Here is an 18,048-nt window from a genome sequence, read left to right on the forward strand (position 1 = left end):
ATGTCCATGCTCCTGCCTTGCTCCGAGCCTTCCACGCACGCTTCCCTCAGAAACCGTTTTTTGCTCCGCGGAGGAGGGGCCCTTGAGGGGGAGGTACTGTCATGGTCTTACCTTCTTGCTGTTCTCCTTCGTTTGACATGTGCTGGCGGCCATCTTGGTTTCTGGGTTTCTTGTAGCCTTCCACCCTGCGGCTCCTCCTTCCCACTGGGAGGAGCTGGATGCCTAGCTCATATATATAGGAGGTCTGTGGCTTCAGTTCCTTGCTTGGTCCTCCTGTGTTCACATGCTTCTAAGACTGCTGCTGCTTCTGGTTCCTGATCCTGGTTTCGTCTGACTACCCTGCTGGTTCCTGATCCTGGCTTCGTCTGACTACCCTGCTGGTTCCTGATCCTGGCTTCGTCTGACTACCCTTCTGGTTCCTGATCTCTGGCCTCTCAAGACTCTGCTTCGGTTTCACCATTCGTTTGGACTTTTGCTTTACAGCTTTATTTTTAATAAAGCCTTCTTATTTTTACTTATCTCTTGTTGTACGTCTGGTTCATGGTTCCGTGACAGCCACATATCGTAGTGTACTCGGATCTTGATTATGATGAGTTTTAAAATGCCTGGAGACCGTATGTTTTTCATATCCCTTGCGTATATTGGCAATGTGTTCCGAAACTCTCTTTTTTAGAGTCCTTTTTGTTCTCCCAATGTATTGCTTATCACATGTGCATTGGAGCAAATAAATAACGTCCGTAGTGCTACATGTTAAAAATTCTCTAATTGTCCATCTGTAATTATTACTTGTTGATATCACTAATTCTGTTTTTTTATTCTGATTTTTAGTGGCCTTACAATTAGAGCAACTTCCGCACCGGAAAAACCCATGCAAGCCTACCCATTTAGCAATAGGCTTGAATGGGTAGGCTTGCATGGGTTTTTCGGGTGCGGAAGTTGCTCTAATTGTAAGGCCACTAAAAATCAGAATAAAAAAACTGAATTAGTGATATCAACAAGTAATAATTACAGATGGACAATTAGAGAATTTTTAACATGTAGCACTACGGACGTTATTTATTTGCTCCAATGCACATGTGATAAGCAATACATTGGGAGAACAAAAAGGACTCTAAAAAAGAGAGTTTCGGAACACATTGCCAATATACGCAAGGGATATGAAAAACATACGGTCTCCAGGCATTTTAAAACTCATCATAATCAAGATCCGAGTACACTACGATATGTGGCCCTAGAGAGAATACAACCTAACTGGAGGGGAGGGAACCACATTATGCATATGTCCCGTGTAGAATCAAGAAGGATTTTTGAATTTGGCTCGTTGGTCCCGAAAGGTCTCAACGCAGAATTAGAAGTATTCGGTTTTCTATAGGCTGCCTGGGACCGATGTGACATCAGGGTTAGCTGTCTTTTGCCCAGCACCCTGATCTCCCCTTGCTCCCAGGCACCACTATATCTACATTCAATTGAATCAACATATAAAGAAAGATATATAATAAATATATGAAACTATACAAAAGAGAACATTTGATAGGTCCTTGTTTGAAGTATTATATGAGTACTGTCTGCAAAACAACTATGCTAATCTTGTATTTCAAGTTGGGGAACCACACTTTTAGTAATAAAGATTCTTATAAATATGTATATATATAATAACTGAATAGGTATGTGGCCTTTTTCCGCTATGGTACATAAGAGCGATAAAACGCATAGGAAACGCATATGTGTACTGAGACCTATTGTGGTGCTATTACGAATGAAATATGCGAATATCTACTTTGCTATTACTTTTATTTTCATGATTATAAACATACTGAGAGAAAGACACACGGAAGATATATGTTTTGTGTGATAAATAATAACATTCGATATCCTGATAGTTGTTTATGGCTTATATGTATGTCTCTATTTTTAAAATCCATTTCATGTTTTATTAGAATCTTTAATTTGATCCCATGTTTTACCAATGATTTTAATTGTGTATCCTATAAAATGTTTGGAAGAGCGCAGTCTGATAGCTACTGAGGAAGAGGCAGGTAGCCTCGAAACGCGTCTAGCAGACTACGCAACTTCTACATCCAGTACTGGTCCGGACCCTAAGTACAGAAGATTCCGTGGACAAAGATAATTATTCTTTGAAAAAGATAACTGTCAACATAGCCTTTGTTGCAGTATAGGACCTGGATTTCTGCTGTGCCAAATTGTACTATAGTCTAAGGACCTGTGCATCACGTGATTGGACGTTCGCATCAGCTGACCTGATCATCTGACTCGTCTATATAGGATCACCTGACTGAAAGCACGCCCTCTAGGCTGAGCATTTTTAAGCGTTTAGCGTCCAGCGTCCTGGTGACTATACCTCTCACCGCTGTGTGATCATCTACCGAGAGCACGTCTTCTAAGCAGTGCGCTTTCATCTACTCAGCGTCCAGTGTCCAGCACCTTGGTGACTACATCCCTTCACCGCTCCGTGCAAGTATACCACATATCATCGAGTGGTAAGAGTCTCATGGAGACAACTGTATTTGGCAGCCATTGACAGGTGGATTTTGTGCCATACCTCATTATAGGACACACTATCTCAGGAAACTTTATCATAGATTTGGCACGTTTTCCAGAGTGCGGTCTGACCTTGCAACATTTCTTTTATGAATATTTTATGATTTTTATTTCATTGAGTGTTTTTATGTACATTGGCCTTTTTTATTATGTGATATCTTGTATTAATTGAATAAATTTCAATATAGCATTTCTAGTGTTTCACTATCATTCCAGAAGGTGGTGTGCCTGCTGTCTCTTCTTGATATATATTTTTACTCTCAACTGGGTGAGTGACCCAGTAAGCAGTGAACCCACCGCTATCCGCCTATCAGAGTGTTGAGCCTCCCTACTCTGTCAGTTTTTTGGAATCCTATATATGCCACTGTATGACATCAATCTGAGTCATCTGTTAAGGTATACATTTTTGTATATTTTAAACGCATGGCAAAAAGCTGATGTAAACCCATCTTAACCACCTCAGCCCCCAGTGCTTAAACACCCTGAAAGACCAGGCCACTTTTTACACTTCTGACCTACACTACTTTCACCATTTATTGCTCGGTCATGCAACTTACCACCCAAATGAATTTTACCTCCTTTTCTTCTCACTAATAGAGCTTTCATTTGGTGGTATTTTATTGCTGCTGACATTTTTACTTTTTTTGTTATTAATCGAAATTTAACGATTTTTTTGCAAAAAAATGACATTTTTCACTTTCAGTTGTAAAATTTTGCAAAAAAAACGACATCCATATAGAAATTTTGCTCTAAATTTATAGTTCTACATGTCTTTGATAAAAAAAAAATGTTTGGGTAAAAAAAAAATGGTTTGGGTAAAAGTTATAGCGTTTACAAACTATGGTACAAAAATGTGAATTTCCGCTTTTTGAAGCAGCTCTGACTTTCTGAGCACCTGTCATGTTTCCTGAGGTTCTATAATGCCCAGACAGTACAAACACCCCACAAATGACCCCATTTCTGAAAGTACACACACTAAGGTATTCACTGATGGGCATAGTGAGTTCATAGAACTTTTTATTTTTTGTCACAAGTTAGCGGAAAATTATGATTTTTTTTTTTTTTTTTTTTTTTCTTACAAAGTCTCATATTCCACTAACTTGTGACAAAAAATAAAAAGTTCTATGAACTCACTATGCCCATCAGCGAATACCTTGGGGTCTCTTCTTTCCAAAATGGGGTCACTTGTGGGGAAGTTATACTGCCCTGGCATTCTAGGGGCCCAAATGTGTGGTAAGGAGTTTGAAATCAAATTCTGTAAAAAATGACCAGTGAAATCCGAAAGGTGCTCTTTGGAATATGGGCCCCTTTGCCCACCTAGGCTGCAAAAAAGTGTCACACATCTGGTATCTCCGTACTCAGGAGAAGGTGGGGAATGTGTTTTGGGGTGTCATTTTATATATACCCATGCTGGGTGAGAGAAATATCTTGGCAAAAGACAACTTTTCCCATTTTTTTATACAAAGTTGTCATTTGACCAAGATATTTATCTCACCCAGCATGGGTATATGTAAAAAGACACCCCAAAACACATTCCTCAACTTCTCCTGAGTACGGGGATACCAGATGTGTGACACTTTTTTGCAGCCTAGGTGGGCAAAGGGGCCCATATTCCAAAGAGCACCTTTCGGATTTCACTCCTCATTTTTTCCTGAATTTGATTTCAAACTCCTTACCACACATTTGGGCCCCTAGAATACCAGGGCAGTATAACTACCCCACAAGTGACCCCATTTTGGAAAGAAGACACCCCAAGGTATTCCGTGAGGGGCATGGCGAGTTCCTAGAATTTTTTATTTTTTGTCACAAGTTAGTGGAAAATGATGATTTTTTTTTTTATTTTTTTTTTTCATACAAAGTCTCATATTCCACAAACTTGTGACAAAAAATAAAAACTTCCATGAACTCACTATGCCCATCAGCGAATACCTTGGGGTCTCTTCTTTCCAAAATGGGGTCACTTGTGGGGTAGTTATACTGCCCTGGCATTCTAGGGGCCCAAATGTGTGGTAAGTAGGTAAATGACCTGTGAAATCCGAAAGGTGCTCTTTGGAATGTGGGCCCCTTTGCCCACCTAGGCTGCAAAAAAGTGTCACACATCTGGTATCTCTGTATTCAGGAGAAGTTGAGGAATGTGTTTTGGGGTGTCTTTTTACATATACCCATGCTGGGTGAGATAAATATCTTGGTCAAATGCCAACTTTGTATAAAAAAATGGGAAAAGTTGTCTTTTGCCAAGATATTTCTCTCACCCAGCATGGGTATATGTAAAATGACACCCCAAAACACATTCCCCAACTTCTCCCGATTACGGAGATACCAGATGTGTGACACTTTTTTGCAGCCTAGGTGGGCAAAGGGGCCCATATTCAAAAGAGCACCTTTCGGATTTCACAGGTCATTTTTTACAGAATTTGATTTCAAACTCCTTACCACACATTTGGGCCCCTAGAATGCCAGGGCAGTATAACTACCCCACAAGTGACCCCATTTTGGAAAGAAGAGACCCCAAGGTATTCGCTGATGGGCATAGTGAGTTCATGGAACTTTTTATTTTTTGTCACAAGTTAGTGGAATATGAGACTTTGTATGAAAAAAAAAAAAAAAAAAAATCATCATTTTCCACTAACTTGTGACAAAAAATAAAAAATTCTAGGAACTCGCCATGCCCCTCACGGAATACCTTGGGGTGTCTTCTTTCCAAAATGGGGTCACTTGTGGGGTAGTTATACTGCCCTGGCATTTTCCAGGGGCCCTAATGTGTGGTAAGTAGGTAAATGACCTGTGAAATCCTAAAGGTGCTCTTTGGAATATGGGCCCCTTTGCCCATCTAGGCTGCAAAAAAGTGTCACACATGTGGTATCGCCGTATTCAGGAGAAGTTGGGGAATGTGTTTTGGGGTGTCATTTTACATATACCCATGCTGGGTGAGAGAAATATCTTGGCAAAAGACAACTTTTCCCATTTTTTTATACAAAGTTGGCATTTGACCAAGATATTTCTCTCACCCAGCATGGGTATATGTAAAATGACACCCCAAAACACATTCCCCAACTTCTCCTGAGTACGGCGATACCAGATGTGTGACACTTTTTTGCAGCCTAGATGCGCAAAGGTGCCCAAATTCCTTTTAGGAGGGCATTTTTAGACATTTGGATACCAGACTTCTTCTCACGCTTTGGGGCCCCTAGAATGCCAGAGCAGTATAAATACCCCACATGTGACCCCATTTTGGAAAGAAGACACCCCAAGGTATTCAATGAGGGGCATGGCGAGTTCATAGAAATTTTTTTTTTTTGGCACAAGTTAGCGGAAATTGATATTTTTAATTTTTTTCTCACAAAGTCTCCCGTTCCGCTAACTTGGGACAAAAATTTCAATCTTTCATGGACTCAATATGCCCCTCACGGAATACCTGGGGGTGTCTTCTTTCCGAATTGGGGTCACATGTGGGGTATTTATACTGCCCTGGCATTCTAGGGGCCCTAAAGCGTGAGAAGAAGTCTGGAATATAAATGTCTAAAAAATTTTACGCATTTGGATTCCGTGAGGGGTATGGTGAGTTCATGTGAGATTTTATTTTTTGACACAAGTTAGTGGAATATGAGACTTTGTAAGAAAAAAAAAAAAAATTCTGCTAACTTGGGCCAAAAAAATATCTGAATGGAGCCTTACAGAGGGGTGATCAATGACAGGGGGGTGATCAATGACAGGGGGGTGATCAATGACAGGGGGGGTGATCAATGACAGGGGGGTTGATCAATGACAGGGGGGTGATCAGGGAGTCTATATGGGGTGATCACCACAGTCATTGATCACGCCCCTGTAAGGCTTCATTCAGACGTCCGGATGCGTTTTGCGGATCCGATCCATCTATCAGTGCATCCGTAAAAATCATGCGGACATCTGAATGGAGCTTTACAGGGGGGTAATCAATGACAGGGGGGTGATCAGGGAGTCTATATGGGGTGATCACCACAGTCATTGATCACTCCCCTGTAAGGCTTCATTCAGACGTCCGGATGCGTTTTGCGGATCCGATCCATCTATCAGTGGATCCGTAAAAATCATGCGGACATCTGAATGGAGCTTTACAGGGGGGTGATCAATGACAGGGGGGTGATCAGGGAGTCTATATGGGGTGATCACCACAGTCATTGATCATGCCCCTGTAAGGCTTCATTCAGACGTCCGGATGCGTTTTGCGGATCGGATCCATCTATCAGTGCATCCGTAAAAATCATGCGGACATCTGAATGGAGCTTTACAGGGGGGTGATCAATGACAGGGGGGTGATCAGGGAGTCTATATGGGGTGATCACCACAGTCATTGATCACGCCCCTGTAAGGCTTCATTCAGACGTCCGGATGCGTTTTGCGGATCGGATCCATCTATCAGTGCATCCGTAAAAATCATGCGGACATCTGAATGGAGCTTTACAGGGGGGTGATCAGGGAGTCTATATGGGGTGATCACCACAGTCATTGATCACGCCCCTGTAAGGCTTCATTCAGACGTCCGGATGCGTTTTGCGGATCGGATCCATCTATCAGTGCATCCGTAAAAATCATGCGGACATCTGAATGGAGCTTTACAGGGGGTTGATCAATGACAGGGGTGTAATCAATGACAGGGGGGGTGATCAGGGAGTCTATATGGGGTGATAACCACAGTCATTGATCACGCCCCTGTAAGGCTTCATTCAGACGTCCGGATGCGTTTTGCGGATCCGATCCATCTATCAGTGGATCCGTAAAAATCATGCGGACATCTGAATGGAGCTTTACAGGGGGGTAATCAATGACAGGGGGGTGATCAATGACAGGGGGGTGATCAGGGAGTCTATATGGGGTGATCAGGGGTGATCAGGGGCTAATAAGGGGTTAATAAGTGACGGGGGGGGGGTGTAGTGTAGTGTAGTGGTGCTTGGTGGGACTTTACTGAGCTACCTGTGTCCTCTGGTGGTCGATCCAAACAAAGGGGACCACCAGAGGACCAGGTAGCAGGTATATTAGACGCTGTTATCAAAACAGCGTCTAATATACCTGTTAGGGGTTAAAAAAAACACATCTCCAGCCTGCCAGCGAACGATCGCCGCTGGCAGGCTGGAGATCAACTCTCTTACCTTCCGTTCCTGTGAGCGCGCGCGCCTGTGTGCGCGCGTTCACAGGAAATCTCGCCCATCGCGAGATGACGCATATATGCGTGACTCTGCGCAGGGCTGCCACCTCCGGAACGCGATCCTGCGTTAGGCGGTCCGGAGGTGGTTAAGTGTGCCAACATAAGCATTAGTACACAGCGGAGCAACATGGCAGAGAAGGGAGGCTGCCATGTACTGTAGGCTATATTACAAAAGGCTGCCATATTACAAATGATGCCGCAATACAATGACTGGATAACGCCTAAATACAGTGACTGGATACCACCATATTGGATAAGAACGCCATACAGTGACAGAATGACGCTACCATACAGTGACTGGATAACACTGCCATACAGTGACTGAATAACGCCGCCATACAGTGACCAGATAACACCTCCATACAGTGACTGGATAACTCACCATACAGTGACTGGACAACGCCGCCATACAGTGATCGGATAACGGCTCCATACAGTGACTAGACAAGGGTGCCATACAGTGACTGGATAATATCTTTATACAGTGACTGGATAACTCTGCCATACACTGGATAACACCTCCATACAGTTACTGGATAATGCCTCTATACAGTGACTGGATGACGACTCCATACAGTGATTGAATATAGGGTATAAGGGGGCACAGTATACAGTAGAGTATTAAAGGGCACAGTACAGGGTATGGTAAGGGGGCACAATGGAGGGTATAAGAGGGCATAGTACAGGGTAGGAGGCACATTATAGGGTATAAGGGGGCATAGTACAGGTTAGAAGGCACAGTACAGTGTATCCCCTTATACCCTAGTACTGCGCCACCAACAGTGTTTGTTTACGGGCCACAGTCCAGTGTAGGGTGGGGCACAGTCCAGGGTATCAGACTCACCAAAGCCCGGCAGGGAGTCTGAAGCAGGAGAGTTCTGACTCCTGGCTCTGGCTTGCAGGCAGCAGCGGTTCTCAGAGGTGGGTGGTGGGCGGCAATTCAAAGCTGCAGCTTGGCGGGCATACAAACCTGCGGCTGGCCGGGCGGCCATACAATATGGCTGGGTGGTAGGGCGGGCAGCCATTCAACCGTGCAGGGTGGCTGAGCAAGAAGGCAGGCAGCCATACAAACGTGCCTCAGCAGTAGGAACCCCCCACTACCGTCAGGGAAAGAGTGGAATAGCACCAGGGCCGTCTTTAATATTGTTTGGAGTCGGACCCTGGGCAACCCCACAGATCATCCCCCCCACCCCCCTTGTACTTGTTCCGCTGATCTGCTCTGTACTTGCCAGCTGCGTGAGCATGAGTTCGGTCACTTCTGTGCGCAATCCCGTCCTGCGGCGCGTGATCCTGCGAGAATCGTGATTGCACACCGAAGTGACTGAACTTGTGCCTATGCAACCCGCAACTATGGAGCGGAACAAGTACAAGAGGGGTGGGGGGATGATCTGTGGGGTTGCCCAGGGTCAAATCAATATTAAAGACGGCCCTGGAATAGCCAAATAAAAAATAAAAAAATTTAATAGGGCCCTGATGGCCCCCCCCTCCCTGCTGCTGCTCCCGGGCCCCTCCTCAGCTCGGGCCCCGAAGCAGCCGCTTCCCTTGCTTCCCCGATAGCTATGCCACTGGTTATGTAGAATGTGAAATCTGTGATAAATCTGCAGCATTTCCAAATCCAAATCTGCAGCAATATCTGCACAATTTGGTGCAGATTATGCCACTGCATATTTCTGCACGATTTGCTGCAGAACAGAGTGTGGGAACTTACAATAAGGACTCATGCGCACGACTGTATGTATTTTGTGGTCCGCAAAACACGGATCTGCAAAAAATACGGATGACATCCTTGTGTATTCCATATTTTGCGGAACAAAAAAGCTGGCCCCTAATAGAACAGTCTTATCTTTGGCTGCTATGACTGAATAAAAAAAAATAATAATACATAAATAACAAAAAATATATACATCATGGGCATCACCGAGTCTGAAAATGCCCGTACTATTAAGATATAATTATTTTTTTCCAATACAGCGAATGGAGTCACAGAAAAAAGGGTAAAAATGGGCAATTTGCCATTTTTTCATGGCTTCTCTCACCCAAAAAAATGTAATACAATTGAATCAAAAAGTCACACACACTTCAAAATGGTATCAATAAAAACTACAGATTGTCCCGGAGTAGATATAACTTAAAAAAAGTTATGGGGGTCAGAATATGGTGATTAGGGATGAGCGAATCGACTTTGGATTAAACATCCGAAGTTGATTCGCATAAAACTGAGCCGAAGTTATTACTTTGCGAAGTCTCGTGAGACTTCGCATGATAACTTCAGATATTGATTTTGGTCGCCTCCTGCTGGCCGTGTTTGCCATGTATCTCGCACCTGCACCGCCCCGTTCAGTGTTTGGTGCAGGCGCAGTTAGTGAAGGACGAGCGTCCTTCACTCACTGCGCTTGCGCCGAATACTAAATGGGGCGGCGCAGGCGCGAGATACATGGCAGACACGGCCAGCAGGAGGAGACCAAGACTGCCTGGCCCTGTCAATCATGTGCAGCAGGGTGCGTCCAGAGGTGGGACAACGGAGCTTCTAGGAGCAGGGGCAACGCCCCCCCTGCTCCTAGAGGCTAATTAGCATACTATAAAAGTTAGATTTATGGTGTAACAGGGGTATAGAGATACAAGTAGGAATAGGCTAGTTAGGTTCAGCTGACATTAGCACATCGCTAATGTCAGCTAATTTAATATGGTTAAGGCTACATGCACACGACCGTGCCGTTTTTTGCGGTCCGCAAACCGCGGATCGCAAAAAACGGAAGCCACCCGTGTGCCTTCCGCAATTTGCGGAACTGAACGGGCGGCCCATTGTAGAAATGCCTATTCTTGTCCGCAAAACGGACATGCTATATTTTTTTTTTGCGGGGCCACAGAACGGTGCAACGGATGCGGACAGCACACGGAGTGCTGTCTGCATCTTTTGCGGCTCCATTGAAGTGAATGGGTCCGCACCCGAGACGCAAAAAATGCGGGACGGATGCGGACCACAAAAACGGTCGTGTGCATGAGGCCTAATTCTGATGACAGAAACCCTTTAACTTCTTCTTTTCTTTGGACTTTTCTCATGGCAAACAGCTTCACTTGACTTTCTCAGTCAGACCATTCACTGTGCCACCATAATAAGTAAATTTGAGAACGCAGGTGCACGCTACCTTGGCTGAAACACAATGGGATTAGTAGAACTACAGGTAACAGCACACTGCTAGTCAATTGCACAAAGATATACGCAAATACTGAATAAAAATATCTGCCTGGGTCCATACTTACTGCAAGGACAGTTAGAAGCTCTTTGCGCATATAATTTTTTTTTTTTTTATTTAATATTTTTTATTAAATGCTTATAGTTTACAAATATTCAGTAACTCCATTTAGCTTTACTACTTTTCTTATCAATATAAACAGTAATATATTGCTGTCGTCCCTCTTGCTGCTTAGTTCACTCCTGGGAGGGGGTAGGAGGAAGAAAAAAAAAATTATAATAATTCACCGCTCTCCTGCCCGTTGCCTACACTGCCACGCCCCGGGTCCATCACTGACACCAGTTACTAGTCCAGCCATCTCTGCCACCTTCTAACAAACATATCTTTCTATCTAATTGACACCAGATGAAATTCTTCTCCAACAAGCGAAAATCTAGTCAGATTCTCCATTTCCTTTACTGTAGGGACCACCCCATCTCCCCAATGTGCCACAATACATTTTCTAGCGTAGAATAACAGTTTAGATGCTACTTCTTGATCTTTGGAGGTGACCATTTTGTCCATCACACCCAGGATACATGCCTCAAAACTAAAAGGAAGTTTAGGCAGATGATAGTCCTCTATTTTTTCCTTCACATTCCTCCAGAATTGCTGAATCTTTAAACATGTCTAAAGTATATGAATGTCATCTACTCCTACTTCACCGCATTTTTTACAGCTAAATTGTTTAGATTTATAGCATTTCATTAAAAACTTCGGGGAGTAATATAAACAATGAATAATATTAAATTGCATGATTCTATATGAGAAGTTGTTTGAAAGCTTATTTTTAGGCCTCTTTCACACTACCGTTTTTTTTTTCCGTTTTGCGGTCCGTATACGGAACCATTCATTTCAATGGTTCCGCAAAAAAAACGGAATGTGTTCCGTATACATTCCGTTTCCGTATTTCCGTTTTTCCGTTCCGTTGAAAGATAGAACATGTCCTATATTTGGCCGCAAATCACGTTCCGTGGCTCCATTAAAGTCAATGGGTCCGCAAAAAAAACGGAACACATACGGAAATGCATCCGTATGTCTTCCGTTTCCGTTCCGTTTTTTCTGAACCATCTATTGAAAATGTTATGGCCAGCCCAATTTTTTCAATGTAATTACTGTATACTGTATATGCCATACGGAAAAACGGAACGGAACGACAGAACGGAAACGGAAACACAACGGAACCAAAAAAACAGAACAACGGATCCGTTAAAAACGGAACGCAAAACACTGAAATGGACATACTGTAGTGTGAAAGAGGCCTTAGATTGTATAGCCCTTTGCCAAAATTCTTCCCATTGCAAGTTAAGATCCTCTTGCCATCTATAATTTAGAGTAGTTATAGCTTTTTTATTTGTCTTCTGCTGTAACAGACTTCCATATACTTTGGAAATCAATCTCCTCCCTGACGCTAAATTAGGGATGTCCTCTAAAAGTCGTGAAAGGGGTGCTATTTGTGTACCTTTTTCCTAGCTCCTCACGCAGAGCTTGTTTCAACTGTAGATAAAAGAGAGTCAGATCTTTATTTCCGGTACTATATTCATTTTTAAGACCCAGTTTGAATATTCCATATTTCCACCAGATTTTTAGTTCAATTAGTTTTAGTTCCTTTAGGTTAATATTGTCCCATAACAAAGTGTCTGAATGTATTTCCTTTTGAGACCACAATTTTTTTTTATCATGTTCCAAGATTTATTCCATAGGTCAAATATAGATATTTTATTAGCTTGTTGATTTAACAATATATCTGCTTCTACTAATTGGAAAATATTACATTTTTCTAACCTTTTATTAATCTCTGTCACCATATTCTTATACCTACTTGACTTACTCCACATTATCATATTTCTAATCTGTCCAGAAGCGAAATAGAGTTCCAAATCTGGAACTGATAGTCCACCCTCTCTCTCATGGATATATAATATCTGTGCTCTTATCCTCAGTTTTTTACCTCGCCAAATCAAGTATGTTATTAAAGTTTGTTGATTCTTCTGGGGATTATTATCGGTGTATTCCAAAAGATATAATTTAACGAGGGTAATATACACATTTTAACCAGTGAGATACGACCTGCCATCGAAATATGTATTTTTTTTCCAAACCTCTATTTTCTTCCGCAACTCCTGTAATTTAGGGAGCACATTCAGCTGTATATAGTCCCCAGGACTAGTTGTTATCTGAATACCTAGATATTTAACCGGTTCTCGATTCTCTTTAACCACCTCCCATCTGCCCATACGATATAAACGTCCAGGAGGTGGTTCTCTATTTCTGAACGGACGTTCCAGAACGTCCGTTCAGAAACTGCAGCTGCACGCTAATAGTGCAGCTGCTGATCGGGTTGCCCGCTGTCAGTGACAGCAGGGCAACCCAGAGAAAAGGCAGGGACAGTGCCCAGGTGTCCCTGCCTTCTGGATCGCTGCATACACAGCGCTCACCGAGGAAGCGCTATGGAGAGTGCAGGAGCTGTGTGAGGTCATCCACAGACCTCGATCAGCCCTGCACTGAGGCTGTACAGCGCAGAATTATGCTGTACAGCCTCTCTGGGGGGTGTATTTCTCCTGTAACTGGGGCTACTATGTCAGCCCCAGTTACAGGAGAAATCAACAGTGAAAAAAAAAAGAAAAAGTGAAGTAAATGTCCCCCAGAGGTCTTGTATGACCTTATGGGGGATGAAAAGTGTAAAATAAAAAATAAATAAATAAAGGGTTGAAAAAATAAAATAAAATAAATGTTTCACATGTAAAAAAAAAAATCCCCCAAGTAAGGAATAAAAAAAAAAATGTTAAAAATAGAAAAAATAAAATAAAATAGACATATTTGGTATTGTCGCGTCCGTAAAAAACAGCTCTATAAATAAATCACATGACCTAACCCCTCGGGTGAACACCGTAAAAAAAACAAAAAAAACCCTGTGTCAAAACAAGCAATTTTTGTCACCTTACATTACAAAAAGTGCAACACCAAGTGATCAAAAATGGTACCAATAAAACCGTCACCTCATCCCGCAAAAAATGAGCCCCTACATAAGAAAATCTCTCAAAAAATAAAAAAACTATAGCTCTTAGAACATGGAGACACTAAAACATCATTTTTTGGGTTTCAAAAATGCAATTATTGTGTTAAAGTGAAACAAATAAAAAAATATACATATTAGGTATTGCCGCGTCCGTAAAAACCAGCTCTATAAAAATATCACTTGACCTAACCCCTCAGGTGAACACTGTAAAAAATAATTTTTTAAAACTGTGTCAAAACAAGCAATTTTTGTCACCTTACATCACAAAAAGTGCAACACCAAGTTATCAAAAATGCGTATGTCCCACAAAATGATACCAATAAAACCGTCACCTCATCCTGCAAAAAATGAGCCACTACATAAGAAAATCTCTCAAAAAATAAAAAAAACTATAGCTCTCAGAACATGAACACATTAAAACATAATTTTTTTGTTTCAAAAATGCTATTATTGTGTAAAACTTTAATAAATAAGAAAAAGTATACATATTAGGTATTGCCACGTCCGTAACAATCTGCTCTATAAAAATGTCATTTGACTGAACCCCTCAGGTGAACGCTGTAAAAATAAATAAATAGAAACTGTGCTAAAACAACCAATTTTTTGGTCACCTTGCCCCATAAAGTGTTATAATGAATGATCAACAAATCATATGTACCCAAAAATAGTAGCAATTAAACTGGCACCTTATCCCCTAGTTTCCAAAATGGGATCACTTCTTGGGAGTTTCTACTGTAAGGGTGCATCAGGGGGCTTCAAATGGGACATGGCATCTAAAAACCGTATGGCATTCCTTTCCTTCTGCGCCCTGCCGTGTGCCCGTACAACAGTTTACGACCACATGTGGGGTGTTTCTGTAAACTACAGAATCAGGGCCATAAATATTGAGTTTGGTTTGGCTGTTAACCCTTGCTTTGTAACTGGAAAAAAATTATTAAAATGGAAAATCGGCCAAAAAAGTGAAATTTTGAAATTGTATCTCTATTTTCCATTAATTCTTGTGGAACGCCTAAAGGGTTAACAAAGTTTGTAAAATCGGTTTTAAGTAACTTGAGGGGTGTAGTTTTTACAATGGGGTCATTGATGGGGGTATCCACTATGTAGGCCCCACAAAGTGACTTCAGACCTGTACTGGTCCTTAAAAAGTGGGTTTTGGCAATTTTTGGCAATTTTCTTAAAAATTTGAAGAATTGCTTCTAAACTTCTAAGCCTTCTAACATCCTAAAAAAATAAAATGACATTTCCAAAATTATGCCAACATAAAGTAGACATATGGGGAATGTTAAGTAATAAATATTTTATGAGGTATCACTTTCTGTTTTAAAAGCAGAGAAATTGAAATTTAGAAAATTGCGAATTTTTTTAATTTTTTGGTAAATTTGGGATTTCTTCATAAATAAAGGTGAAATATTTTGACTTAAATTTATGACTATCATGAAGTACAATGTGTCACGAGAAAACAATCTCTGAATGACTTGGATAAGTAAGGCGTTCCAAAGTTATTGCCACATAAAGTGAGATATGTCAGTTTTGCAAAATTAGGCCTGGTCAGGAAGGGGACAAATATTTTTGTAAATCCGTCCTGAGGAGCCCCACCGCTTCCCTGATGTTTCCAGTCTGGAGAGAGAGGTCCTGTATTGCCAAATTGCATTTTTTTATTTCTTGAAATATTTCCAGCAGACTCGGTGCCTGCTCCCCCTGAATTAGAACACCTCTCTCATTCTCTTTGAAATGTACTGTACCTCTCTCGCCAGGCTGGATTTCACCACCAGATGATATCATCATCACACTCTCTATCAAGCCAGGATCCCTTTCCTGAATTTGGGGTATATCGTCTTTCTTCTATCTAGGTGGACTAATCTGTCCACTTGTATTAATCAGTAGTTGTTGTTTTGCTCTTTCTGCCCTCTTGAACGTCGGGGAGATCGAGGTATTTAATTCTGGGTGATTTCTCCCCTTTTTCCCCTGCTCCCTGTCTAGACATTTCTATATCTTAAAGCAGAGCAAAAACAAAAAAAGAGAAAAAAAATGAAAAAGCAAAGTTTTTTTTTTCTTTTCTTTTCTTTTCCTTTCCTTTCTTCCCTTTTCCTTTTTTTTCTTTTTTCCCTCCTTTTTTTTTCTTTCCTCTTCCCTTTCTCCTCCTTACCTTCCCTCTTTTTCTCTTTTTTCCTTCTTTTTTCCCCCTCTCTTTCCCCTTCCCCCCCCTACCTACCAATTGTACAACATACACTAATTAATCTAGTATTTACAATCAGAATATCCGTAAACAAAATTAGAAATTCATAGATTAATTAATAGATCTTGCTGGGTTCCAGCAGAGAGCTATTCGCTCCTCTCAGTCCATAAATGCCATTATTATAGTTAATCCAAAATACAATAAATAAGGGAAACATGCAGTTTTCATATAGGGGGAAATAGGCAGAAAAAAGTCCAGAATCTCACAACTCTCCAGTCTTCTTGTGATTCCAGTAATCGCCAGCAGGGTCGACTTCAAAGGGAGGAGGGGGAGAGAAGGAAATACCACCATTAGTTATTATCTTCCATACATTAGCTTCAGGAGGGTATTATCAGTTATATCCAATATATAGTTGGCGGCTCATTCCACAGATCAATCTTTGCGCATATAATTGATCAAATATATGTCGGGCCCATCTACCGGACAACAAGGTGGCATATTTTTGATCAATTATATGCGCAAAGAGCTTCTAACTGCCCTTGCAGTAAGTATGGCCACCAAGCAGCTATTTTTATTCAGTATTTGCGTATATCCTTGTGCAATTGACTAGCAGTGTGCTGTTACCTGTAGTTCTACTAATCCCATTCACTGTGCCAGACAGGAAAGGGAAAGCGAATCAATTAGAGCATCACACATTACGCTGATAAATGTAATGCTCTTCTGTGGGTATCGTTATTTAGGCCTATCAAGAGAAAAATAGTGCTGTCTTACTGTTATCCAAATTATACTAACCTACTATTTTACGGACAACATATTTCCCTTGCAGCAATAGTAAACTAAACAATGGATGACGTATCTATATATGAGCTTTATCTCTGAGTTGACTGCTACAGTACAAATATTCTGTATTTTATTTTTATATACTGTATATGTTTTATTTGGCATAGTACTGCCAAAATGAAAAATAAAACCAGCCAAAAATTCTTAGAAAAATTGTTTTGTATGAAAGCTTTTTTAGCTAAGAAATCCAAAAGGGGCAATTTGTGTGATTTGGCACAGATTTTTCTTAACAGATTACTACAAATTTGCAGCAAAACTGACCCATGGTGACTTACCCTAAAAGGTAATCATGATTATTTTGTTTGGTACAGGCAGTAGTCACAAAATGTTTTTTCTTACAAACTCTCATATGAGAGAATACACATCTATTGCAGAAGTCGCAGGTGTATTTCAGCTTACTAAATGACCCCCTATGTCTGTGGACAAAAGTTTAAGATTTCGGTTTCAAGTTTGTATTTACTCCTCAAACATCATTAATAAAGAAACTACTGTATTTCAGTAAAACATCATGTTATTTGCAGGCATGCAGGGTGTGATTAGACTTTTTCTTGTAGCCAGATACAGAGAGCCAGAATAAGCTGTTTGGCCGAGTTGCAGAGAATTACATCCAGCTGCTTGCCTTGTGTAAAAGCTCATATCATGGGAATGCTTTTCTTAATGTAAGTCTGTGTGCTGTTGTTGATGCTCTTGTGTATCACTAGTCTAATGATGTCAAAAAGAAATTTAAAGATGCAAATAACTATAATTTACTGTTGTAACACTTAAAGGGGTATTCCGGCTACCATAAATATAACTTATGTTTTAGACTAATACATCAGCAATAAATTACCATGGCATCAATAAATTACTATGGCATCAACCTGTAGTTCTGAGCCTTTGTTAGGTCGAGCATGCTCAGTGTGTTACTATCAACTCTGTAGCTAAATGTCTTGTGAAACAAAGGGAGTGCTGGTGATTACTGAGTGGAGGGGGCGTGACTGGACTGTATATCAGGCAGCCAATCAATAATCATCAATACACTCATGAACAAGCACAAGCT

General features: G+C 41.3%; 1 protein-coding gene across 1 annotated transcript in view; it reads left to right on the top strand.

The window, feature by feature from the left end:
* Positions 1-17,767, top strand: part of FAM227A (family with sequence similarity 227 member A) — an 83,893-nt gene extending 66,126 nt beyond the window's left edge. Inside the window, exons 7-8 of the mRNA XM_040408780.1 lie at positions 17,564-17,668; positions 17,711-17,767. Of these exons, the coding sequence (XP_040264714.1) occupies positions 17,564-17,668; positions 17,711-17,767 (162 nt within the window). The remainder of the gene's footprint in view (positions 1-17,563; positions 17,669-17,710) is intronic.
* Positions 17,768-18,048: the final 281 nt, after the last annotated feature.

This window comes from Bufo bufo, chromosome 9, assembly GCF_905171765.1.
Source record: "Bufo bufo chromosome 9, aBufBuf1.1, whole genome shotgun sequence".
Lineage (NCBI taxonomy): Eukaryota > Metazoa > Chordata > Amphibia > Anura > Bufonidae > Bufo > Bufo bufo.